At 48.2% G+C, this 25,835-nt stretch overlaps 1 protein-coding gene and 2 non-coding genes across 4 annotated transcripts in view; 2 read left to right on the forward strand and 1 right to left on the reverse strand.

Moving 5' to 3' along the window:
• dram2b (DNA-damage regulated autophagy modulator 2b) overlaps positions 1-25,835 on the reverse strand; it is a 252,349-nt gene that overhangs the window by 219,673 nt on the left and 6,841 nt on the right. The window contains exons 1-2 of one of the 2 annotated variants that reach the window (XM_070858757.1): positions 16,334-16,397; positions 8,528-8,792 (exon numbers count right to left, since the gene is read on the reverse strand). In XM_070858757.1, coding sequence (XP_070714858.1) covers positions 8,528-8,787 — 260 coding nt within the window. In that variant the 5' untranslated portion in view covers positions 8,788-8,792; positions 16,334-16,397. Of the gene's footprint in view, positions 1-8,527; positions 8,793-16,333; positions 16,461-25,835 lie in introns of those variants that run through there. The other variant, XM_070858758.1, reaches the window with a different exon arrangement.
• On the forward strand, positions 10,743-10,816 carry trnaq-cug (transfer RNA glutamine (anticodon CUG)). The gene has a single exon. It is a non-coding gene; the product is annotated as a tRNA-Gln (tRNA).
• On the forward strand, positions 10,904-10,976 carry trnaf-gaa (transfer RNA phenylalanine (anticodon GAA)). Its single transcript has one exon. It is a non-coding gene; the product is annotated as a tRNA-Phe (tRNA).

The following is a 25,835-nucleotide window of genomic DNA, read 5'->3' on the forward strand; positions in this document are numbered from 1 at the left end:
ACCCCGGTGAGTGAGTGGGGTCTTGTGCGATAGTTGTGCAGGACTTGGGACGGGCGGGTCTGCAGGGAGCCTCCCGACACGCGTTTCAAGTTTTTCTTGATGGTTAGGACTACCCGTTCTGCTTGGCCGTTAGATGCGGGCTTGAACGGGGCAGATATGACATGCTTGATACCATTGCGGGTCATGAATTCCTTGAATTCAGTGCTGGTGAAGCACAGCCCATTGTCGCTGACAAGGACATCAGGCAGGCTGTGCGTGGCAAACATGGCCCGTAGGCTTTCGATGGTGGCAGTGGACGTGCTTATAGACATTATTACACACTCAATCCATTTTGAATAAGCATCCACAATAAACAAAAATATTTTGCCTAGAAAGAGGCCAGCGAAGTCAACGTGGATCCTAGGCCACGGTTTCGAGGGGCATGACCACAAACTTAGCGGTGCCTCCCTGGGTGCATTGCTCACTTGAGAGCAAGTGTTGCATTGGCGCACGCAAGACTCCAAATCTGAGTCGATGCCAGGCCACCACACATGGGATCTGGCTATAGATTTCATCATTACTATACCTGGGTGGGTACTGTGTAGGTCGCGTATGAACGTTTCCCTGCCTTTCTTCGGCAAAACCACGCGATTACCTCACAGACAGTCCGCCTGAATGGCCATTTCGTCTTTACACTGCTGGAATGGCTTGATCTCTTCATGCATCTCCGCTGGGACACTGGACCAGCTCCCATGGAGGATACATTTTTCACAAGGGACAGTAAAGGATCCTGGCTGGTCCAGGTCCTGATCTGGCAGGCCATAACGGGTGACTTTTCGTTTTCAAATGCATTCATCACCAAGAGCAAGTCTGCAGGCTGTGCCATTTCCACCCCAGTGGTGGGGCAATGGTAGCCGACTGAGAGCATCAGCGCAGTTCTCTGTGCCTGGCCTGTGGCGAATTACATAGTTATATGCAGACAGCGTGAGCGCCCATCTTTGGATGTGAGCAGAGGCATTGGTATTAAGACCTTTGCTCTCTGAGAATAGTGATATGAGCGGCTTATGGTCAGTTTCTAAGTCGAACTTAAGCCCAAACAGATACTGGTGCATTTTTTTCACCCTGTAAATGCATGCCAGAGCTTCTTTTTCAATCATGCTGTAGGCCCTTTCGGCCTTGGACAAACTCCTGGACGCATAAGCAACTGGTTGCAATGTTCCCGATTCGTTTGCTTGTTGCAACACACACCCGACCCCGTATGAAGACACATCGCAAGCTAGCATTAAACGTTTATATGGGTCATACAGAACAAGCAGTTTGTTGGAACATAACAGATTTCTGGCTTTCTCAAAAGCAGTCTCTTGTGATTACCCCCATACCCAGTTATCTTCCTTGCATGGCAACACATGCAGAGGTTCTAGCAAGGTGCTTAACCCGGGTAGGAAATTACCACAATAATTGAGGAGTCCCAGGAATGACCGCAGCTCCATCATGTTCTGTGGTCTCCACGCGTTCTTGATGGCCTCCATCTTGGCGTCGGTGGGTCTGATGCTGTCTGCCGTGATTCTTCTCCCTAAAAACTCGACCCCTGGTGCCAGAAAAACACACTTCGAGCATTTCAACCTGAGTCCCACATGATCTAGCCAACTTAGAATCTCTTCCAGAGCTATAGTGATAGGGGATTCAATTGTAAGGGGAATAGATAGACGTTTCTGCGGCCGCAACCGAGACTCCAGGATGGTACGTTGCCTCCCTGGTGCAAGGGTCAAGGATGTCTTGGAGCGGGTGCAGGACATTCAGAAAATGGAGGGTGAATAGCCAGTTGTCATAGTGCATATAGGTACCAACGATATAGGTAAAAAACGAGATGAGGTCCTACGAGACGAATATAGGGAGCTTGGAGCTAAATTTAAAAAATAGGACCTCAAAAGTAGTAATCTCAGGATTGATACCAGTGCTAGTCAGAGTAGGAACTGCAGGATAGCTCAGATGAATACGTGGCTTGAGGAGTGGTGCACAAGGGAGGGATTCAAATTCCTGGGACATTGGAACCGCTTCTGGGGGAGGTGGGACCAGTACAAACTGGACAGTCTGCACCTGGGCAAGACCAGAAACAATGTCCTAGGGGGAGTGTTTGCTAGTGCTGTTGGGGAGGAGTTAAACTAATATGGCAGGGGGATGGGAACCTATGCAGGGAGACAGAGGGAAGTAGAATGGGGCCAGAAGCAAAAGATATAAAGAAGAAAAGTAAAAGTGGAGGACAGAGAATCCTTAGACAAAAAGCAAAAAGGGCCACATTATACCAAAATTCTAAAGGGGCAAAGTGTGATAGAAATACAAGTCTGAAGGCTCTGTGCCTCAATGTGAGGAGTATAACGGGTATGATGTAATTGGCATCACGGAGACATGGCTCCATGGTGACCAAGGCTGGGAACTCAACATCCAGGGGTATTCAACATTTTGGAAGGATAGACAGAACGGAAAAGGAGGCAGGGTGGCATTGCTGGTTAAAGAGGAAATTAATGCAATAGTAAGAAAGGACATTAGCTTGGATGATGTGGAATTGGTATGGGTGGAGCTACGGAATACCAAGGGGCAGAAAACGGGGAGTTGTATACAGACCACCAAACAGTAGTAGTAAGGTTGGGGATAGCATCAAACAAGAAATTAGGGATGTATGCAATAAAGGTACAGCAGTTATCATGGGTGACTTTAATCTACATATTGATTGGGCTAACCAAACTGGTAGCAATGCGGTGGAGGAGGATTTCCTGGAGTGTATTAGGGATAGTTTTCCAGACCAATATGTCGAGGAACCAACTAGGGAGCTGGCCATCCTAGACTGGGTGATGTGTAATGAGAAAGGACTAATTAGCAATCTTGTTGTGCGAGGCCCCTTGAGGAAGAGTGACCATAACATGGTAGAATTCCTTATTAAGGTGGAGAGTGAAACAGTAAATTCAGAAACTAGGGTCCTGAACTTAAGGAAAGGTAACGTCGATGGTTTGAGGCATGAATTGGCTAGAATAGACTGGCAAATGATACTTAAAGGGTTGACGGAGGATAGGCAATGGCAAGCATTTAAACATCACATGGATGAACTTCAGCAATTGTACATCCCTGTCTGGAGTAAAAATAAAATGGGGAAGGTGGCTCAACCGTGGCTAACAAGGGAAATTAAGGATAGTGTTAAATCCAAGGCAGAGGCATATAAATTGGCCAGGAAAAGCAACAAACCTGAGGACTGGGAGAAATTTAGAATTCAGCACAGGAGGACAAAGGGTTTAATTAAGAGGGGGGAAATAGAATACGAGAAGAAGCTTGCCGGGAACATAAAAACTGACTGCAATAGCTTCTAGATATATGTGAAGAGAAAAAGATTAGTGAAGACAAACGTAGGTCCCTTGCAGTCGGATTCAGATAAATTTATAATGGGGAACAAAGAAATGGCAGACCAATTGAACAAATGTTTGGTTCTGTCTTCATGAAGGAAGACACAAATAACCTTCTGGAAGTACTAGGGGACCGAGGGTCTAGTGAGAAAGGGGATCTGAAGGATATCCTTATTAGGCAGGAAATTGTGTTAGTCTGCATCAGGCTTAAGGAAGTGGCCCAAGAAATAGTGGATGCATTGGTGATTATTTTCCACTATCGACTCTGGATCAGTTCCTATGGACTGGAGGGTAGCTAATGTAACACCACTTTTTAAAAAGGGAGGGAGAGAGAAGGCGGGTAATTATAGACCGGTTAGCCTGACATCAGTAGTGGGGAAAATGTTGGAATCAATTATTAAGGATGAAATAGCAGCGCATTTGAAAAGCAATGACAGGATCGGTCCAAGTCAGCATGGATTTATGAAGGGGAAATCATGCTTGACAAATCTGCTGGAATTTTTTGAGGATGTAACTAGTAGAGTGGACAAGGGAGAACCAGTGGATGTGGTGTATTTGGACTTTCAAAAGGCTTTTGACAAGGTCCCACACAAGAGATTGGTGTGCAAAATCAAAGCACATGGTATTGGGGGTAATGTACTGACGTGGATGGAGAACTGGTTGGCAGACAGGAAGCAGAGAGTCGTGATAAACGGGTCCTTTTCAGAATGGCAGGCAGTGACTAGTGGACTGCCGCAGGGCTCAGTGCTGGGACCCCAGCTCTTTACAATATACATCAAATATTTGGGTGAAGGAATTGAGTGTAATATCTCCAAGTTTGCAAACTGGGTGGCGGTGTGAGCTGTGAGAGGGATGCTCAGAGGCTGCAGGGGGACTTGGACAGGTTAGGGGAGTGGGCAAATGCATGGCAGATGCAGTATAATGTGGATAAATGTGAGGTTATCCAATTTGGGGGGCAAAAACACGAAGACAGAATATTATCTGAATGGCAGCAGATTAGGAAAAGGGGAGGTGCAACGAGACCTGGGTGTCATGGTTCATCAGTCTTTGCAAGTTGGCATACAGGTACAGCAGGCAGTGAAGAAGGCAAATGGTATGTTGGCCTTCATAGCTAGGGGATTTGAGTATAGGAGCAGGGAGGTCTTACTGCAGTTGTACAGGGCCTTGGTGAGGCCTCACCTGGAATATTGTGTTCAGTTTTGCTCTCCTAATCTGAGGAAGGATGTTCTTGCTATTGAGAGAATGCAGCAAAGGTTCACCAGACTGATTCCTGGGATGGCAGGACTGACATATGAGGAGAGACTGGATCAACTGAGCCTTTATACATTGGAGTTTAGAAGGGTGAGAGGGGATCTCATAGAAACATAATAGATTCTGATGGGATGGGACAGTATGTTCCCGATGTTAGGGAAGTCCAGAACCAGGGGATACAGTCTTAGGGGTAGGCCATTTAGGACTGAGATGAGGAGAAACTTCTTCACTCAGAGAGTTGTTAACCTGTGGAATTCCCTGCCGCAGAGAGTTGTTGATGCCAGTTCATTGGATATATTCAAAAGAGAGTTAGATATGGCCCTTACGGCTAAGGGGATCAAGGGGTATGGAGAGCAAGCAGGAAAGGGGTACTGAGGGAATGATCAGCCATGATCTTAGCGAATGGTGGTGCAGGCTCGAAGGGCCGAATGGCCTACTTCTGCACCTATTTTCTATGTTTCTATGTTCCAGGTTCTGCAAGTGTTCGATGGTGTCCCGACCTGTGATCAATATGTTGTCCTGGAAAACCACGGTGCACGGAATCAACTTTAGCAGACTTTCCATGTTCCTTTGAAAAATAGCCGGGGTCGATCAAATCCCAAACAGGCATCTATTGTAGATGAACAGACCTTTGTGCATGTTGATGCAGGTGAGGTCTTTCGAAGATTCCGCCAGCTCCTGCGTCATGCAGGCCAAGGTCAGGTTCAATTTGATGAACGTCTTCCCTCCTGCCAGCGTCGCAAATAGGTCATCTGCCTTGGGTAGCGGATACTGGTCCTGCAGCGAAAAACGGTTAATCGTTACTTTATAGTCCCCACAAATCCTGACCGTGCCATCGCCCTTGAGAACCAGAACAATAGGACTGGCCCACTCGTTGAACTCAACCGGCGCGATGATGCCCTCTCGTTGCAGCCTGTCCAGCTCGATCTCCTCTTCCTCTCGCATCATGTATGGCACCGCACGTGCCTTGTGGTGGATGGGTCGTGTACCGGGAACCAAGTGGATCTGCACCTTTTCCCCAGAGAAATTTCCGATGCCTGGCTCAAACAACGACAGGAACTTGCTCAAAACCCGGGCACATGAGGCGTCGTTGACAGATGAAAGCGCTCGGATGTTGTCCCAGTTCCAGGCAATTTTTCCCAGCCAGCTTCTGCCGAACAGTATGGGACCATCTCCTGGTACAATCCATAGTGGTGGTTCGTGCACCGCTCCATCATCGGAGACTTTTACTGCTGCACTGCCAATTACACGGATCAGCTCTTTAGTGTAAGTTCTCAGCTTGGTATAAATAGGGCTCAGCTTGGGCCTCTGTGCCTTGTTGCAACACAGCCTCTTGAAGGCCTTTTTGCTCATGATAGACTGACTCGCACCCATGTCCAATTCCATGGATACTGGAATTCCGTTCAGTTCAACTTTTAACATAGTCGGTGGACATTTCGTGGCGTAGGTGTGTACCCCGTACACTTCTGCCTCCTCGGTTCGAGTCTCTAGTTCAGTTTTGATATGTCCTTACTATACAGTATAAATGCACACAAGGCCCATACTTGAGAGAAAGTCACTCTGTGACCAGTTACCTTTATTATCAAGAACTCAAGCGTGGTTCGAGCTTCCCCTTTTATACCGAAAAGTCCAGGTTAGGAGTGTCTCCCACAAGTTCACCCACTGTGGTCAGTGTTCTCAAAATGTACAACTTAGGTCAGCTTATACATGGGTTACAATGACAGTTGAATATATGACATTACCTCCCCCCCCCCAAAGTCTTATTGGGATCACAGGTTAAGTCTCTCTGGTGGTTTACGCTCCCTTGTAGAGCGCCTGAGTTGGGGTTCCGGTTGTTGGGCACTGACCTGAGTGTCTGCTGTTTGCGATGCCTCAGGCCTGTCCAGACTGCCCACAGTGACTGAGCTCTCCTCCACTTGGTTCCGGTGTTCGGTCACCTGTGGTGGAGTGAACTCTACATCGTGTTCTTCCTCTGCTTCTTCTATGGGGTTGTTGAACCTCCTTTTCGTTTGATCCACGTGTTTGCGGCAGATTTGTCCATTGGTAAGTTTAACAAGCAAAACCCTATTCTCCTCTTTGGCAATCACAGTGCCTGCAAGCCATTTGGGCACTGCAGCATAATTAAGGACAAAAACAGGGTCATTGACATCAATTCATTGCGCCTTTGCATTCCTGTCATGGTAGTCACATTGTGACTGATGCCTGCTCTCAACAATTTCTTTCATAATAAGGTGTATAAGGGATACCCTGGTTTTGAGCATCCTTTTCATTAGCAGCTGTGCGGGTGGAACCCCTGTGAGCGAGTGTGGTCGGGATCTATTGGCCAACAGGAGGCGTGATAAGCGGCTTTGTAGGGAACCCCCTTGGATTCTGAGCCTCCTCTTTGATTATCTGCACTGCTCGTTCCGCCAGGCCGTTTGAGGCCGGCTTGAACGGTGCTGTTCTGACATGGTTGATTCCATTGCCTGCCATGAAGTCCTGGAATTCAGTGCTTGTGAAGCACGGGCCATTGTCGCTGACCAAGACGTCCTGTAGACCATGGGCGGCGAACATTGCCCGTAGACTTTCTACCGTGGCAGAAGATGTGCTTGAGTTTAAAATGGCACACTCAATCCATTTGGAGTAGGCGTCTACTACAACCAAAAACATTTTTCCCATGAAAGGACCTGCGTAGTCCACATGGATGCGTGACCATGGCTTGGCGGGCCAGGACCAGGGGCTAAGGGTGGGGCTTCCCTGGATGCATTGCCCAGCTGAGCACACGTGTTGCACCTGCGAACACAAAGTTCCAGGTCTGCATTTATCCCTGGCCACCAAACGTGTGACCTGGCAATTGCCTTCATCATGACAATACCCGGGTGCTCATTGTGAAGTTCTCTGATAAACACTTCTCTGCCCTTCTGGGGCATGACTACTCGGTTTCCCCACAGTAGATAATCGGTCTGAATCGAGAGTTCATCCTTGCACCTATGAAACGGTTTAAACTTCTCTGGGCATGCCCCATACGTGGCTGCCCAGTCCCCATTCAGGATACAGTTCTTAACTAAAGATAGTAGCGGGTCTTTATTTGTCCAGACTTTAATCTGACGGGCTGTCACAGGTGAGCCTTCGCTTTCGAAAGCTTCAACAGCCATGACCATCTCAGCATCATGCTCAGCTGCCCCCTCAGTGGTGGCTAGTTGGAGCCTGCTGAGTGCATCGGCACAGTTTTCAGTGCCCGGTCTGTGCCGAATTGTGTAGTCATATGCGGCCAACGTAAGTGCCCACCTCTGTATGCGGGCCGATGCATTCACATTTATGGCCTTGTTGTCGGCCAAAAGGGATGTTAGGGGTTTGTGATCCGTCTCCAGCTCAAATTTCCTGCCAAACAGGTACTGGTGCATTTTTTTTACTGCATATACACATGTTAGTGCTTCCTTTTCTACCATCCCGTAGCCCCTTTCTGTCTGGGACAGACTTCTGGAGGCATATGCAAACCGGCTGTAACTGACCATTGGCATTCACATGCTGCAACACACACCCGACCTCATAGGACGACGCATCACACGTTAAAACTAGTTTCTTACACGGGTCATATAACGTTAACAGTTTGTTGGAGCATAACAAATTGCGTGCTGTATTAAAAGCCCTTTCCTGGCTGCCCCCCAGACCCAATCGTGACCTTTGCGTAGGAGCACATGTAGCGGCTCTAACAGCATGCTCAACTTGGGAAGAAAGTTGCCAAAATAGTTCAGGAGCCCCAGGAACGAACGCAGCTCCATTGTGTTACAGGGTCTGGGTGCTCTCTAGATCGCTTCCGTTTTGGACGCAGTAGGTCTGATCCCGTCTGCTGCTACCCTCCTCCCCAGGAATTCTACCTCTGGAGCTAAGAAGACGCACTTCGCCTTTTTCAGTCGCAGCCCTACCCGGTCCAGTCTGCGTAGCACCTCCTCCAGGTTGTGGAAGTGTTCTTCAGTATCGCGACAGGTGATGAGGATGTCGTGATGAGGATGTCGTCTTGAAAAACCACCGTCCTTGGAATCGACTTGAGGAGGCTTTCCATATTTCGCTGAAAGATCGCGGCGGCCAAACGAATCCCGAACGAACATCTGTTATACTCAAACAACCACTTGTGTGTCGTGATGGTGGTCAGCTTCTTTGACTCACTCGCCAGCTCCTGGGTCATGTAAGCTGAAAATAAAAATAAAACGGGGAAGGTGGCTCAACCGTGGCTAACAAGGGAAATTAAGGATAGTGTTAAATCCAAGGAAGAGGCATACAAATTAGCCAGAAAAAGCAGCAAACCGGAGGACTGGGAGAAATTTAGGATTCAGCAGAGGCGGACAAAGGGTTTAATTAAGAGGGGGAAGATAGAGTACGAGAGGAAGCTTGCCGGAAACATAAAAAATGACTGCAAAAGCTTCTATAGATATGTGAAGAGAAAAAGATTAGTGAAGACAAACGTAGGTCCCTTGCAGTCGGATTCGGGTGAATTCATAATGGGGAACAAAGAAATGGCAGACCAATTGAACAAGTACTTTGGTTTTGTCTTCACAAAGGAAGACACAAATAACCTTCCGGATGTACCTGGGGACCGAGGGTTTAGTGAGGAGGAGGAACTGAAGGTAATCCTTATTAGTAGGAAATTGTATTCGGGAAATTGATGGGATTGAAGGCCGATAAATCCCCAGGGCCTGATAGTCTGCATCCGAGAGTACTTAAGGAAGTGGCCCTAGAAATAGTGGATGCATTGGTGATCATTTTCCAATACTCTATCGACTCTGGATCAGTTCCTATGGACTGAAGGGTAGCTAATGTAACACCACTTTTTAAAAAAGGAGGGAGAGAGAAAACGGGTAATTATAGACCGGTTAGCCTGACATCAGTAGTGGGGAAAATGTTGGAATCAATCATTAAGGATGAAATAGCAACGCATTTGGAAAACAGTGATAGGATTGGTCCAAATTAGCATGGATTTATGAAAGGGAAATCATGCTTGACAAATCTTCTGGAATTTTTTGATGATGTAACTAGTAGAGTGGACAAGGGAGAACTAGTGGATGTGGTGCATTTGGACTTTCAAAAGGCTTTTGACAAGGTCCCACACAAGAGATTGGTGTGCAAAATCAAAGAACATGGTATTGGGAGTAATGTACTTACGTGGCTAGAGAGCTGGCTGGTAGACAGGAAGCAGAGAGTCGGGATAAACGGATCCTTTTCAGAATGGCAGGCTGTGAGTAGTGGAGTGCCGCAGGGCTCGGTGCTGGAAGTCCAGCTCTTTACAATATATATTAATGATTTAGATGATGGAATTGAGTGTAATATCTCCAAGTTTGCAGATGATACTAAATTGGCTGGCAGTGTGAGCTGTGAGGAGGACGCTAAGAGGCTGCAGGGTGACTTGGACAGGTTAGGCGAATGGGCAAATACGTGGCAGATGCAGTATAATGTGGATAAATGTGAGGTTATCCACTTTGGGGGCAAAAACACGAAGGCAGAATATTATCTGAATCGCGGCAGATTAGGAAAAGGGGAGGTGCAGCGGGACCTGGGTGTCATGGTTCATCAGTCCTTGAAAGTTGGCATGCAGGTACAGCAGCTGGTGATGAAGGCAAATGGTATGTTGGCCTTCATCGCTAGGGGATTTGAGTATAGGAGCAGGGAAGTCTTACTGCAGTTGTACAGGGCCTTGGTGAGGTCCCGGAATGTTGTGTTCAGTTTTGGTCTCCTAATCTGAGGAAGGAAGTTCTTGCTATTGAAGGAGTGCAGCGAAGGTTCACCAGACTGATTCCAGGGATAGTTGGACTGACATATGAGGAGAGACTGGGTCAACTGGGCCTTTATACTCTGGAGTTTAGTAGGATGAGAGGGGATCTCATAGAAACATATAAGATTCTGACGGGACTGGACAGGTTAGATGCGGGTAGTACGTTCCCGATGTTGGGGAAGTCCAGAACTAGGGGACACAGTCTTAGGATAAGGGGCAGGCCAGTTAGGACTGAGATAAGGAGAAACTTCTTCACTCAGAGAGTTGTTAACCTGTGGAATTCCCTGCCGCAGAGAGTTGTTGATGCCAGTTCACTTGATATATTCAAGAGGGAGTTAGCTATGGCCCGTACGGCTAAAGGGATCAAGGGGTATGGTTCCATGGTGTAATGGTGAGCACTCTGGACTCTGAATCCAGTGATCTGAGTTCAAAAATCTCGGTGAAACCTGAATGCTTGTTGTCCCGGCTGCTGAAAATTTGGGGCAAACAAGTGAAAGACACCTAGTGCTGGTGGGCAGTTAAAAAAAAAAGTCGGGCCGAAATAGCTCAGTTGGGAGAGCGTTCGACTGAAGATCTAAAAGTCCCTGGTTCAATCCTGGGTTTCGGCAATTTCTGGAAAGAAAGCAGGAAAGGGGTACTGAAGGAATGATCAGCCATGATCTTATTGAATGGTGGTGCAGGCTTGAAGGGCCAAATGGCCTACTCCTGCACCTATTTTCGATATTTCTATGTCAGGTCCAATTTTGAAAAAAGTTTGCCACCGGATAGCGTCGCAAAGAGGTCTTCCGCTCTCGGTAGCAGGTACTGGTCTTGGAGTGACACCCGATTGATGGTGGCCTTGTAATCCCAACATATCCTGACCAACCCATCCGCCTTGAGCACAGGCACGGTCGGGCTCGCCCAGTCACTGAATTCGACTGGCGAGATGATGCCTTCCCTCAGCAGGCGGTCCAATTCGCATTCTATCTTTTCCCGCATCACACACTCTGGCCTTGTCGTGTACTGGCTTGGCGTCCGGATTTGTGTGAATCACTACCTTGGTCCCCATGAATGTGCCGATGCCAGGTTGAAATAATGAATCAAATTTGTTCAGGACCTGTGAGCATGATACTCGCTCCACAGAAGAAATTGCATTGACATCGCCTCATTTCCAGTTTATGACAGCAAGCCAACTCCTCCCCAGTAGTGCGGGACCATTCCCCAGGACAATCCAGAGTGGCAACCTGTTCTCCGAATCCTTGTGGGTCACGACTACCATGGCGCTGCCTAGCACCGGAATGATCTCCTTTGTATATGTCAGTAGCAATGCGTCAATCAGCAATAATTTTGGCCTCCTGGCCTTGGATATCCACAACCTTTCGAACTGTTTGATACTCATCAGGGACTGGCTGGCCCCGTGTCTAGCTCCATTAATACTGGGATACCATTGAGGAGCACTTTCATCATTATCGGTGGCGTCCTGGTATTTGAGCTGTATATGTGCTCCACATGAACTCGCTGAACTTCAGCTTCCAGCGATTTCCCCAGAATTCATTTGGCTTCGTAGGGCTTACATAGGGCCCGTCCTCCTCGTACATCAACCTGGCTGCAGGCTTTTCCTGCACATACGACCCAAGTGACCGCTGACGTTGCAGTTTCTGCAGATATATTGCTAATACCTGCAAGCTCTGGCAGGTTGTTTGCCTCCACACCTCCAACATGAGCTGAAGGCTCCATTGTTGGAAACAAAAGGTCCATTACCAGTCGATCATCTCTGACTGTCTCTGTAACTGTCCTTAAGCGCACCATTAACAGGTGTTGATGGCCCCATTACTGGCCGTATTGTCCATTGCGAAGGCATGAATCGCCGTTCAGCTAGTCATTGTCTCTGTTGAATTCCCCCTTTGGGTTCGACTACATGCTGGGGCATGTCCGATTGCCCTTGTCTGCCTAGAGAACTGTGTGCCGCGTTAACAATGTTGACTCCCTGGTCGTTTGCCGCATTTGAGCCAAGATTTTTGCCATCGATCATTCTGGTCTCTTCCTCCCCTGTGATAATTGTCTGGGCTATCAGAGCCGCCATTTCCAAGGTCAAGTCTTTGGTCTCAATCAGTTTCCTGAAAACCCCAGCATGCCCGATGCACTCAATAAAAAAGTCTCACAGCATCTCCGCTCTGCATGCATCTGGGAACTTACATAGGCTCGCCAGTCGCCGGAGATCTGCACGAAGTCTGGAACGCTTTGCCCTTCTCGCCGCCGGTGCGTGTAAAACCGGTGTCTCGCCATGTGCATGCTGCTCGCCGGTTTAAGGTGTTCCCCGATCAACTTACTGAGCTCTTCGAACGTCTTGTCCGCCGGCTTCTCTGGCGCTAGAAGGTCCTTCATCAGGGAGTATGTTCTGGATCCACAAACCGTTAGGAGATGAGCCCTGCGTTTGTCGGCCGAATTCTGTCCCAACCATTCCTTAGTGACAAAACTTTGCTGTAGTCTCTCAATAAAGTCGTCCCAATCATCACCAACACAGTCCCTCTCTTCTGTGCTGCTGCGGCCATGCTCGCGAGGTTTAAATCCCAGTTTCTCATTGCCAATGATATGTCCTTACTATACAGTATAAATGCACACAAGGCCCATACTTGAGAGAAAGTCACTCTGTGACCAGTTACCTTTATTACCAAGCACTCAAGAGACAGACAGTGGGTGGAGCTTCCCCTTTTATACCGGAAAGTCCAGGTTAGGAGTGTCTCCCACAAGTTCGCCCCCTGTGGTCAGTGTTCTCAAGATGTACAACTTAGGTCAGCTTATACATGGGTTACAATGACAATTGAATACATGACAAGTTTGATCCGCCATGGATCGGTCTTCCTCTGCAACGTGGTGGTTTGCAGGCTTTGCAGCTCGTCTGCACATTCGCTGGAGGTGTCCCATTGTTCCACAGCCTTTGCACGCATAGTGTTTGAAGCGGCATTGATGGGCTCGATGATCACCTCCGCAGCACCAACAAGGTGTTAATTGCCTCGCATTCACACTTGATGGCGGACTCTGAGTCATCTGAGGTCATGCAGCTGCAGGTGTGTACATTCTGCCATATTCATTCCTGCCTGAAAACGACGTTACTTTGTGTACAGTACTTGCCGATGCATCTTTATGCTGCGAAATTTGTTTGGTGTTATCGCTGGTGGACATAAATGCCTGGGCTATCGTTATGGCTTTGCTCAGGTACGGTATTTCAACAGTCAATAGTTTGCGAAGGATAACCTCATGGTCAATGCCAAGCACAAAAAATCTCTTAGCATTTGCTCCAGGAATCCACCGAATTCACAATGCCCTGCAAGGCGCCTTAGTTCAGCAACATAGCTCGCCACTTTCTGGCCTTCAGACAGTTGACATGTATAAAATCGATACCTTGCCATCAGAACGCTCTCCTTCGGATTTAGGTGCTCCAGGACCAGCGTACACAGTTTGGTTGTTGGTTTCACTGGAGCAAGAAGATTCTTCATGAGGCCTAGGTTGTTGCCCCGCAGATGGTGAGGAGGGTCGCCCTTCGTTTGGCAGCGTTCTCATTCCCTTCCAGCTCATTGGCCACGAAGTATTGGTCGAGTCGCTCCACGAAGGCTTCCCAATCGTTACTTTCTGAGAATTTCTCCAGGATACCAATAGTTCCCTGCATTTTCGCATGATGGTTCGTTATCTATTACTCATCGCCAGTTGTTATGTCTCAAATAAAGCAATGTGACTGAGTACTGTAGACTTGAGTAAGTGTGACCTTAATCTCTTTATTCTGATTCCAGAGTGAGGGCACAGCATGGGAGGCTTGCTTATATACACTGCTCCCAAGGGATGCTGGGATTCCTTGGGACTCCAACGGATGCGCCCTCTGGTGGCGGTAGAATGCTGGTTACAAGGTTGCATACATAACAGGGACCAATCAGAAACAAAGGTTGGAGCATGTTGGCCATTTTGGCAGTACAAATAAACATATCCAAAAGAAATGAATCCCCAGAGATTGATGGCATTTCAAGGAAGATCAAACTTGCATTTCTGTAGCGCCTTTCAGAAACTCAGGATGTGCCAAAGCGCTTCACTGCCAATGAGTATTTTTGAGGTGTAGTCATTGTAATGTAGGGAACGCAACAGTCAATTTGAAAGCTCCCACAAACAGCAATGTGATAATGACCAGGTAATCTGTTAGTGGTGTTCATTGAGGGTTTGACCAGGACACCGGGGAGAACTCCCCAGCTCTTTTTTGAAATAGTGCCATGGGATCTTTCACATCCGCCAGAGTGGGCCTTAGTTTCATAGGATCATAGAATCGTACAGCACAGAAGGGGGCATTTGGCCTATTGTGCCTGTGCCAGCTCTCTGCAAGCTATCCACTCCCCGCTCTTTTGCCATAGACATGCAATTTTTTCCATTTTAAATATTTATCCAATTTCTTTTGAAAGTTACTATTGAATCAGCATCCACCACCCTTTCAGGCAGCGCGTTCCTTGCTGTGTAAAAAAAATTCTCCTCATCTCACTTCTGGTTCTATTGGCAATTATCTTGTATCTTTGTCCTCTGGTTACCGACCCTCCTGCCCGTTTCTCTCTACCTACTCTATCAAAACCCTTCACAAGTTTGATCACCTCTATTAAATCTCCCGTTATCCTTCTCTGCTGCAAAGAGTACAAATCCAGCTGCTCTAATCTCTACATAACTGAAGAACCTCAGCCCTGGTACCTTTCTGGTAAATCTCCTCTCCACCTTCTCCAAGGCCTTGACATCCTTCCTAAGGTGTGGTGTCAGAATTGAACACAGTGTTCCCGCTCAATGTTCGCTCTAAGCTGCGCGGCGGTGCAGTAATGGGAAAGGTCCCATGCAGGCCGCTCACCAGCTTCTCCATTGTAAACCCCGCACAGACATTTAAAGGGACCGTGCCTAAAAAATACTGGCTGCATAGAACAAATCGCTGCTTACAGGTTTAGCATAACTTCCTTGCTTTTGTACTCTATGCCTCTAATTATAAAGCCAAGGATCCCGGATTCTTTTTTTAACAGCCTTCTTAACTTGTCCTGCCACCTTCAAAGATTTGTGTACGTACACCCCCAGGTCTCTGCGTTGCTGCATGCCCTTTAAAATTGTTCAACGTCTCATCCAAAAGACAGCATCTTCGACAGTGCAGCACTCCCTCGGTACTGCACTTGGGAGTGTTGGCCTAGGTTATGAGATCAAATATCTGGAGTGAGACTTGAACCCACAACCTTCTGAACGTAATAAAACGTCCCAAGATGCTTCATAGGAGCATTATTAGACTTTAAGAATGGATGCCGAGCACAAGAAAGAAAGACTTGCATTTATATAGCGCCTTTCATGACCACCGGATTTATATAGAGTCTTTCACGACCATGTCTCATAGCATTTTACAGCCAATAAAGTGTTTTTGGAGTGTAGTCACTGTTGTAATGTGGGAAACGCGGCAGCCAATCTGCACTCAGCAAACTCCCACAAACAGCAATGTGATAATGACCAGAAAATCTGTTTTTCCTATGTTGATTGAGAGATAATTATTGGCCATGACATCAGGGATAACTGCCTGCTCTTCTTCGAAACAGTGCCATAGGATCTTTTATATCCACCTGAGAGAGCAGACGGGGCCTCGGTTTAACGTCTCATCCGAAAAATGGCACCTCTGACAGCGCAGCACTCCCTCAGCACTGCACTGGATGTGTCAGCCTAGGTTTTTGTGCTCAAGTTCCTGGACTGGGACTTGAACCCACAACCTTCGAGTGTGCTACCCACTGAGCCACAGTTGACACTGTAGAAGGAGATATTAGTAGGGTTTCTGAGAAGCTTGGCAAAAGAGGTGGGCTTTAAGAATGGTTTTAAAGGAGGAGAAGGAGATGGAGGGCAGAGCGGTTAGTGCTATGAGGTTAGTTATTTCTATGTTGCTAATCGATCTCCTGCTGTGTTGCCCAAGGTGAGCTGGAGGATTCAGTCTGTTACTCACCGAGAGTTGATATTTGTCTGGACCTGCTGATGATGCTGTTCCCTATGGCACTGTGTCCCAGCCAATGGCATTGCACTGTTATTCACACGTGACCCTGCGCTGTTGTCTCGCCATCTCAAACGCTAACCTACCATAAACGAGGAACAGCATAAACGGGCATAATGACAAATGTCCTGTAGAATAATTAATACATTTTTTAAAAACTTGCTACTTAAATGGGAAATAGGCAAGGTTCTGGAGGTATGGGGTGGGGAGATCGTGTAGGCGGGAAGTGAGGTTGGAGCAGGTGGGATCGAAGGGGCTGAGTTCTGAAAAACTTAGATTAAAAAGAGGGGGAAATTGAGCAAATTGTAAAGTGTAGAGATGAGAGGGAGAGTCAATCAATGAGTGTTGGAGTAAATGTACCTGAATGAGCCATGTAGACCGGGACGGTGTTCAGACTGTTTGCAACCGCTGGCTGTGAAGCCTGTGACCCCGTGCAATGGGTGAGGCGAGGCATCGCAAACCCTAGCTAGCGGTAGAAGACAAACTGATTTGGTAACAGCTCCATGCTCACTTCATAATGGGAAATCCTATTGAGATACCACCTAGAGACATGACGGAGAATGGTAATTCTCAAAACAGGAGTCTGGGTCGTTTGTCCTGAGTTTGTACCAAATTTGTGAACAACCTCTTATAGAGTGGTACATGGGGAGTGGAGACTGGGTGTGGGTTTCAGTTGAAGAGGGGGGTTAATTGGACCACGGTGTGCAGATGTAATTCAGTCCCTATATTAAAGTAATATACTCTGTCCTTGTATTTACTTTGATGTTATAAATTGCTATGTCCACACTTAGGGCGTTTTCTGGCGTATTGCCAGAGTTATGGCCGTTTTTCTAGGTCAGAAATGTGCCGGAAATAATTTGCCAAAGTTTCCCCTATGTATAATTTGAATTTGGCACCGCACAGCGTGTCCAGTTGCTTCGGGGGGTGGAGTCTGTTGTCTGCGCCGAAAAACAATGCCACACCTTCTGCGCATGCACGTGGAAAAAAAGTTATGTTTCTGACGTTGTTGCAATGGACGTGCCAGTTGTGTGTGTGAGGAGTGCTGTGTGAGAGCATTGAAAAAATCGCTCCTGCAGCAGTACAAGATGCAACGCGGTGCAAGGACCAAGAATTTCTTACAGGATGGAGTGGAGGCACTAGTTACTGTGACTGAGGGCAGATGGTAGGAGCTGGACACTAGCAGAGGTCACATAAAAGTTCCACCCAAAGAAATGAGGAAACATTGGAACCAAGTTTTAAAAGATTACTGTGCAATGGTGAACACCACAAGATCTGGAGGCCAGGGTAAAAAGTGGAAGGACCTTGGTCAAGTAGCTAGTGCAAGTAATATTTTCATTTATTCAATGGAATTGCAATTGTAAATGTGACCATCTGTATGTCCCACCCAGCAGAAAGACAGCCTCTTTAAAAAGTTAGGTTTTCATCTTTTCAGAGGAAGGTGGCACATAATAAAAGGGAAAGAATGTGAACAGGAGGAGGCCTGGCAAATCTGCACCCACTAACACCCTTGGAAGAGAGGGTCGCTGCTTTATTGGGTCCTGCCTGGAGAAGAGCAATCACCATTGCACAAGCTGGGCCCACACTCGACGGAGAGGGTAAATCCTGCAAATTCATCATAGTCCTTCGAATCAGCCTGCTGCCTGGCCTGCGATGTGTGAGCCTACTCATGCCACCCACCCTGCCCCCTTCTCTGCTGCTAACCATTTGACTGTTCAGTTATATTTTGTAGAACTTGAGACCAACCCTAATGATGCAGAAGAAGATTCAGACGTGGATGAGCTTGAAGAGGAGAACATCTTCCAATCCAATCCTCCAGACCAAGAACATAGGGGTGAGAGGGAGGTGGAGGGGATGGAGCTGGATGAAGCTCCCACTGTTTTACTGACTTTGGAGAAGGTGCGGTGACAGCCCCTTCTGTGACTAGTGGTTTGAGCGCTGGTGGGACATTCCATGGTTTCACACCTTCCAAGGTTGCAGGTCCCAGTTGTGGGGTGCAGCAAGGCACACCTAGAGCCCCACCTTCCGAGGTTGCGAGTCCTAGTGGTGTGGTACAGCGAGGCATACCCAGGGCCCCACCTTCCGAGGCTGCGGGTCTCAGTGGTGTGGTGCAGCGAGGCACACCCAGGGCCCCACCTTCCGAGGTTGCGGGTCCCAGTGGTGGCGTGCAGCGAGGCACACCCAGGGTGAGGAGGAGAAGGAGAGCTCGACCGCGCTCTCCTGAGGTGCAGGATCTAACAGATGTGGTTTAGATTATGTCATTGAGTGTGGAGAGCATTGACTTTACCTGATCACTCCTGGACGCCATCAGTGGGGTGAGTGATGAGGTAGCAGGACTGTCGGGAGAAGTAACAGCAATGACACGAGAAATGGGAATGATGTCCGGGACAATCAGTGAGGGAATAATGGCCATGAGAGAGGGAATGTCAGAGGTAGCTGATGCGCTGTCAGTGCCCATGAGGGAGGGAATGTCAGAGATAGTGCAAACACTGTCACTGACCATGAGGGAGGGAATGTTGCAGGTCGTTGAGACACTGTCAGGGCGCATGAGGGACGACATGTTGGAGTTAGCTGCTGCAATAAGGGAACACGCCCAGACCCCGTGCCCATTGACAGAATCAACTGTCACTCCCACTCCAATCCCCACACCAGCCTCTGAAGAGCCCAAAGCTGGGCCCTCCAACGTGCTGCCTGTTGCTGACGCCGCCCACCACCCCCCCCCCCCCCCCAACCCAACAGATGCGCAGTACCCGAGATCTTAGAAAGAATAAGCTTGGTACCAAGCCCAGAAACACTGCGCCACCGCCTGCGGGCAGGGCTGGTGGAGAATTCAAGACCAAGCGCAGCGGGCAGTCTTAGAATAAGGTGGAGAGATGAGTAGGTGCAACCTTTCTTTGTGTTGTTGTTATTATTATTATTGTTGTTACTGTTGTAAATGTTCTCCAATTAAAAGTTTTTTGTAAATTACGTAAATTTACAAGTTTAAAAGTTTTTAAGTGATCTTAAAGTTTTTAAGTGATCTTAAAGAGTGATCTTGAAGTAAAGTTTGATACAAGAATAATTTTATTCAAGTTAAGTACAAAAGAACTGTTTGTTAAACTTTTGAATAAAATATATTTTACATTAAAACTGAATCATTTACATAATTTGTTCCATTAACACAACACAACAGAACGGCTCCAAACAGTAAACATGGTCCATGTGGAATAGTTGTCACTGAACCCTCAGCCCTAATGTGATCACAGATGAGCTGCTGGCGCAAGGCACGAGCAATCATTAAAGGGGCACGATGGCCAGCCCTCCTCTGTTGTGGTGCTCCGGCCTCAGGCACTTACATGGCTTCCTCATCCTCATCGTCCTCCTCCTGCTCGTCACCTGCATCTTCCATACCATTATCATCAGCCACTCTCACCGCAGGTGGGTCTTCCATTACCAGGTGCTGCTGCCTCATGATGACTAAGTTATGCAGCATTCAGCATACAACAGTGAACTGACTGACAATCTAAGGGGAGTACAGCAAGAAACCTCCAGAATGGTCCAGGCATTGGAAACACTGTTTCAATATGCCAATGGTCCTCTCACTGATGCTGCGCGTCGCAATGTGCGACATGTTGTATTGATGGTCAGATTCCATCTGGGTTACGCATAGGAGTGTCATGAGCCAGATGACGAGGCCATACCTTTTGTCTCCCAGTAGCCAGCTCTGCCCTTCTGGCTGCTGCTGCTGAAACATGGCAGATATAATGCTGTTGCGTAAGATGAACGCATCATGGGTGCTCCCAGGGTATCTTGCATCGACTGACATGATATTATTCATGCCGCCTGCACGAGCTGCACACTAATGGAGTGGAAGCCTTTTCTGTTCCTGTACATCTCGGAATCCTCCAAAGGTGCTCGCAAGGTGATGTGGGTACAATCAATGCAGCCCTGTACTTTTGGAAAGCCAGCAATCCTGGAGAAGCCCGCAGCCTGTCATGGATTGCTATGGTGGTCATGGAGAACTTTATGAAGTCATTCCTCTGAGCATACAGTGCAGCCATCATCTGGCGAATGCAGACATGTGTTGCATATTGAGAAATGGCGCACACATCCCCAGTTGTAACTTGAAATGATCCGGAGGCATAGAATGAAAGTGCAGTTGTAACCTTCACTTCAACTGACAAAGCAGTCCTCTTGATGCATCTAGATTGCAGATCTGCTTTGACCAACTCACAGATCTGTTACAACTTCGTTTTGGAAATGCAGCCTCTCACACAGTCTGCATCACTCAGGTAGAGGTACGAATGCCTGTCTCGATATACCAAAGGTAGGTAAGACCTCCTGCCCAGCACGCTCCAAGCTCTGATGTGATGACATTGAATCAATTGTCTCCTACGTAGCACCATGATGCAGAAGCTCTCACAAGGTATGGCATTGTCAGTCTTGCCCCCATACTTAAATTTAACCTCTGAAAGAAGCTCAAAACAGCAGGAAAGCAGGCAAGACTGGTTCGCAATTTTCTCTCTCCCCAAGGTCTGTATGGATGAACCACACCCAAAGTCGTGATTTCTCCTCTCTCTCCTCCTGCTCCCCCCACCCCCACCCTTAACTAATTGCAGTCGTGACTTCTCCTCTCCCCCCCCTTAACTAATTGCAGTCTTGTGACCTCTCCCCTTTTCTCTCTCTCTCTCTCCACCACTCCCCCCGCCCCCCCCCCCCCACTCATTGCAGTCCTTAGAAGGCTTCCAATTGGCTCCTCGCTCCCCAGCCTCAGTACAGAAAGCTTCCGATCGCCACCTTGCCCCCAGGGCTCGAAGCCTTCCGTTCGGCACCTCGCTCTCTCTCTCTCTTCCCCACACCCCCATGGCTTGTTTTCTAGCCGAGCCCCGAGCCCATGTCCGGGCACGGGGCTGATTATGCCGGCCAAAGCTACGACCCTCCTGCTTCAAAATATTCGGTGGTGGTGTGAGTGAGTAAAAAAATGAGAACATTTCTGAAATCCAACAAATTTACATTTACTACGTTGACAGGTTAAAAAAAAGTTTAACTTTATTATTGATTTTTACAGTGTTCTTGACTCCCTCCAAAACCTTTGATTTAAAAACAATAGCGTCTTTCAGCACCGATTTCTCAATGTGCACTGGGTTTCTTAAGTGCCCAGAAGGTTTTTCGGGAGAGGCCAGATATGCTGACCTAGGGGGAAAAAATGTTGGCCAAACTGCGAAAAATTATAAAAACTGGCACAGACATGAGAGAAAGTGGATTGAGGGAGTGGAAATTGAGTGAGCAGGAATTGAGAAAAGGGCATTGAGGGGAAAGAGGTTAAGGGTGCAAGGACTAAACAAGGGGAATTGAGGGAGACAGGACTGAAAAAGTCAAAACAAACTGGCCTAGAAAAATAGTAACTAATCAGTTACACCGGCACAGATCGCAGGGGGAAACTTGGGAAAAAAAATACCCCAAAAAAACGACATAAATGACCGGGGAAAATTGAACCCTCATAATGGAAACTGCCTAAATAATCATGTCATGCTGTAATTGCACCTGCCACCATTGGTGGCGCTACAATATCGCAACTGGCTGAGGGGTGCAATCACACTGTAATCTCTTTGCAGAGACAGTTCCCATTATAAATGTAGACACGGGAATTTACAATGTAGAAAGTTGACAAGTAGTGCTTGCAGAAATAAGGCCCCAAAATTCCTGGGTCTGGAAATGACATAAGCCACATTTACACATGTGGGGAGAGGGTCTTTTCCAACATTCGGCAGTTCTGATGAAGGGTCGTCGACCCGAAATGTTAACAGTTTCTCTCTCCACAGACACTTCCTGACCCGCTGAGATTTTCAGCATTCTCTGTTTTTATTTCAGATTCCAGCATCCACAGTATTTTGCTTTTGTATTAGTTGTGGGAAGATGGTGTCTGGAATCTGCTGGGATTCCCTATTTGGACCTTTAAATTCTGTTTGGAGAGCCTGTGTTCTGCCAACCCTCTACATGAAGAGAGCATGGGTTTTCATTGGCTGTAAAGCACTTTGGGACAACTTGAGATCGTGAAAGGCACTACAATGCAAGTCTTTCTGTGTTTTCTTTCTATGTTGGGTGGAGTTCCCAGAGATCCCCAGGAAATTCCTCTCTTTAAACCTTTGAAAGGCCTCCTCAGGTCAGGCCTCCTGGTTGTCCTTTTGAGACCTGAAGCCCTCACTCAAATAAGGTAATCAATCCTGGAGGGGGGTCTTTTATGTGTACAAGCCCTCTAGTAATGACTCCATGAGGTGGGGTATTGTACTTGAACTGTTGTGACCTTAGTCCGTTTATTTTAGCTCCAGGAGTGAGGACACAATGAGGTGAGCTCCCTTTTATACTTGGTCACCCCTTAGGTCTCCACCTTTGGTGGTACAGGCATGGTGTATACAGTGTGAGGATACATTCAGTGGTCTAATGTTACAGTACATATATTATACATACATAACACTCCCCCCCCTAAGTTTGTGCCACAGGCTTTTGCACTGGATGCTCTGGCCCTTGACTTGAGTGCCCAAAGCCCTTGCACTTTGTCTTTGCTGGGGAATGGCTCTCTCCCTGTGGACCCCCAAGTCCTTATTGCCACAACATTGGGAAACAGTTCGCAGCAGACGGTAGGAGGTTGTAGTGAGGGTTGAGTGGCTTCTCGGTGTGATCCATGTGTGACCATGGCTACATACATCCATTTACTCCACCCCCCCCCCAAGCATAGACCATGTGTGTGGCTCGACATCTGCATTGGTGTGCATGTGCAGAGAATAAAGAATCGGATTGGTTATATATGTTTTTGGGTTCAGCAGTAGTGGAACAAGTACATTTTACAGGTAAGGTACATACATGGTATTACAGCCTTTCCCCTGGGGTGTGGGTGCAGGTGGGTGAGGACGTTTGTTCCAGAGCAACTGGACTGTGCCCCTTGCCAGCTGGGTGGGCATGGATTGCTCACCTCGCTGTGTCTCAGGGCCTTAGCTGTTGCTTAGTGGTGGGCAGAGCCACAGGAATGTGTGGGCTCCCTGTCCTCCTTTGAGGGCTGCAGGGTCTCTCTGCTGCCCTTCAGTGGTGGTGGGTGTCTGGTCATCCCAGGTCCCGTCGGGAGGGCTGAAGGGTGCTGGCCTCTTGTTCCCGGTGCTGGCCCTGGTGGCCAGGGGGGTAGGGCCGATCTGGGGCAGGGCGCCAGTGGCGGTGCCTGTGCCGCCCATTGATCGCTGGCCACCCTCCCTGGAGCATCACATTGGTCCTGGAGGTGCAGGCTGCATTATCGGGTAGCCCGCTGGACCTGGGTGCTTCCCACGGGAGGTTGCCTTTGGCTTTGTCGCTGTGCATGTAGAACCCGGCATCACATCTCATTTCATCATTAGCATACATGATACATTGGCTCCAACCGCAATCAGCTGACTCAACATCGTTATTTGTCTTTACACTTTCGCATTTGTCAATTATATCACTTTCCTGTGTACTATCAGCAGCTCGGTGCAAGGTTACATTTAGAAACCTGCATTTGTTAGTTACATCTTTTTCATTAGTATCACCGGTATCGCTGTTCAATGATACATTTGTATACTTGCATTTGTTAATTATACCTTTATCATTAGTGTCACCGGCATCGCTGTACAAAGAGTGGAACTGTCCCTTTAATTGTTCTGGGTTGCCGGTCTCCTTTAAAAGGGCCTTGAAATCCTTACCCCAATCCGGTTCGCTGCTCGGCATCACGTGTTGCTCTCTCAACGCTGCCCCTCGTGGTCTGGGTGCGGCCATCTTGATTTCAGGTGCTTCACCTCATGGTGCGGACGCCATCTTCTTTCTCTCCATGAGGTAAGCTATGGTGATCCTTTTCTCCCCAGGTTCTGTCACGGAAGCCGGGAATCTACCTTCTGCGCCGACCTTCTTCCCTCGGAGTCCTGCCACTGGAGCCCGGAAGATGAGGTCTGGTCATTTGGGTTGGATCATCCCGTCGTTGAGTTGTGCAGTCTGTGTCGTCGCCACGCAATCGAGTTGGACGGTAGTATTTTCAGGTGCTGTGATGGATCCAAATTTGGGGCCGTGTAGCTCGTCGATCGCCGGGGCCTGGAGGCTTTTCCAGCTCCCAACAGATTTGGATTTGTTTCATCCATCTTCTTCCCAGCAGCATTGGACCATCCCCAGCAACGATCCACAGAGGTAGCTTGTGCATCACATCGCCATGGGACACCTGGACATCCACGCTACCAACGCCTGGGATATGGTGTCTTTTGTGTAAGTGAGCAGCTTGCCCTGGATTGGGAGCATTTTGGGTCGATCGGCGGGATTGTCCCAGTTTCTCGAAGGCCGTCTGATTCATCAGCGATTGGCTCGCCCCTGTGTCGACCTCCATCGAGACTGGAACTCCGTTGATTTCTACTTCCATTTTCCAACTCTCGGTGGAGCAGGGATACACTCCGTACACTTCTTCCAGGGGCTGAGCCGCTTCATAGGCTCTCTCTTCGTCTTCATCAGTGCTGGGGCCTGGGTGATCGGCCAACTCTTCAGCGACTTAGTGAGTAAAGTTTCTTCTACACATCCGCTGGAGATGACCTTTAGTGTTACAGCCTTTGCAAGTATAGTCCTTGTATCGGCACTGGTGGGCCCTGTGATTTCCTCCACAGTGCCAGCACGGGGCTAGCCGGTCGGCCCCATGTGGCGGACTCAGGGTTGTGGGACTCGGGGCAGCAGACTTGCCTCTGAAAGGCGCCATTCGGTTCACTGTACTCATCGGGTTAGAGTCCTGGGGGTGAGTCATCATCCTCCTGGAATCGCAGGCCAAAATCAGGAATGCCTGGCTCACTTTGATTGCCTTTTGCAGGGTGACCATAGTGTCCGCAGAGAGCAGCTTGTGGAGGAGGCCCTTGTGGCCAATTCCAATAACAAAGATGTCCCTTAATGCTTCGGTGAGGTGGTCCCAAAATCACGGTGCAGCCATTCGTCTCAGGTCTGCAGCATATTTTGCAATTTCTTGGCCTTCGGGCCGCCGGTGGGTGTAGAACTGGTGTCTGGCTGTGAGGATGCCCTCTTTAGGTTTGAGCTGTTCCTGTATTATTGTTACGAGCTCCGCGTACGTTTTGCTTGTCTTCGCTGGGGCTAGCAGGTCCCTGACAAGGTCATGGACAGTGGTCCCACAACTGTTGAACAGGATGGCTCTGCGCTTATCAGCCAGCGAAGTCAGTGTGTCTCCAGCCAGGTCGTTCGCGATGAAGAAGTGTTCAAGCCTTTCCACAAAGGCGTCCCAATCTTCTCCATCAGCGAATTGTTGAAAGTTGCTTAGATTAGCCATGTTGCGCGTGGAAATTCGTAATCTCGTCGCCAGTTGTTATGTGTGCAAGCACTCTAGTAATGACTCCCCGAGGTAGGGTATTGTACTTGAACTGTTGTGACCTTAGTCCGTTTATTGTAGCTCCCTGAGTGAGGACACAGTGAGGTGAGCTCCCTTTTATACTTGGTTACC

This window comes from Pristiophorus japonicus, chromosome 17 (genome assembly GCF_044704955.1).
Source record: "Pristiophorus japonicus isolate sPriJap1 chromosome 17, sPriJap1.hap1, whole genome shotgun sequence".
In the NCBI taxonomy this organism is placed as follows: domain Eukaryota; kingdom Metazoa; phylum Chordata; class Chondrichthyes; family Pristiophoridae; genus Pristiophorus; species Pristiophorus japonicus.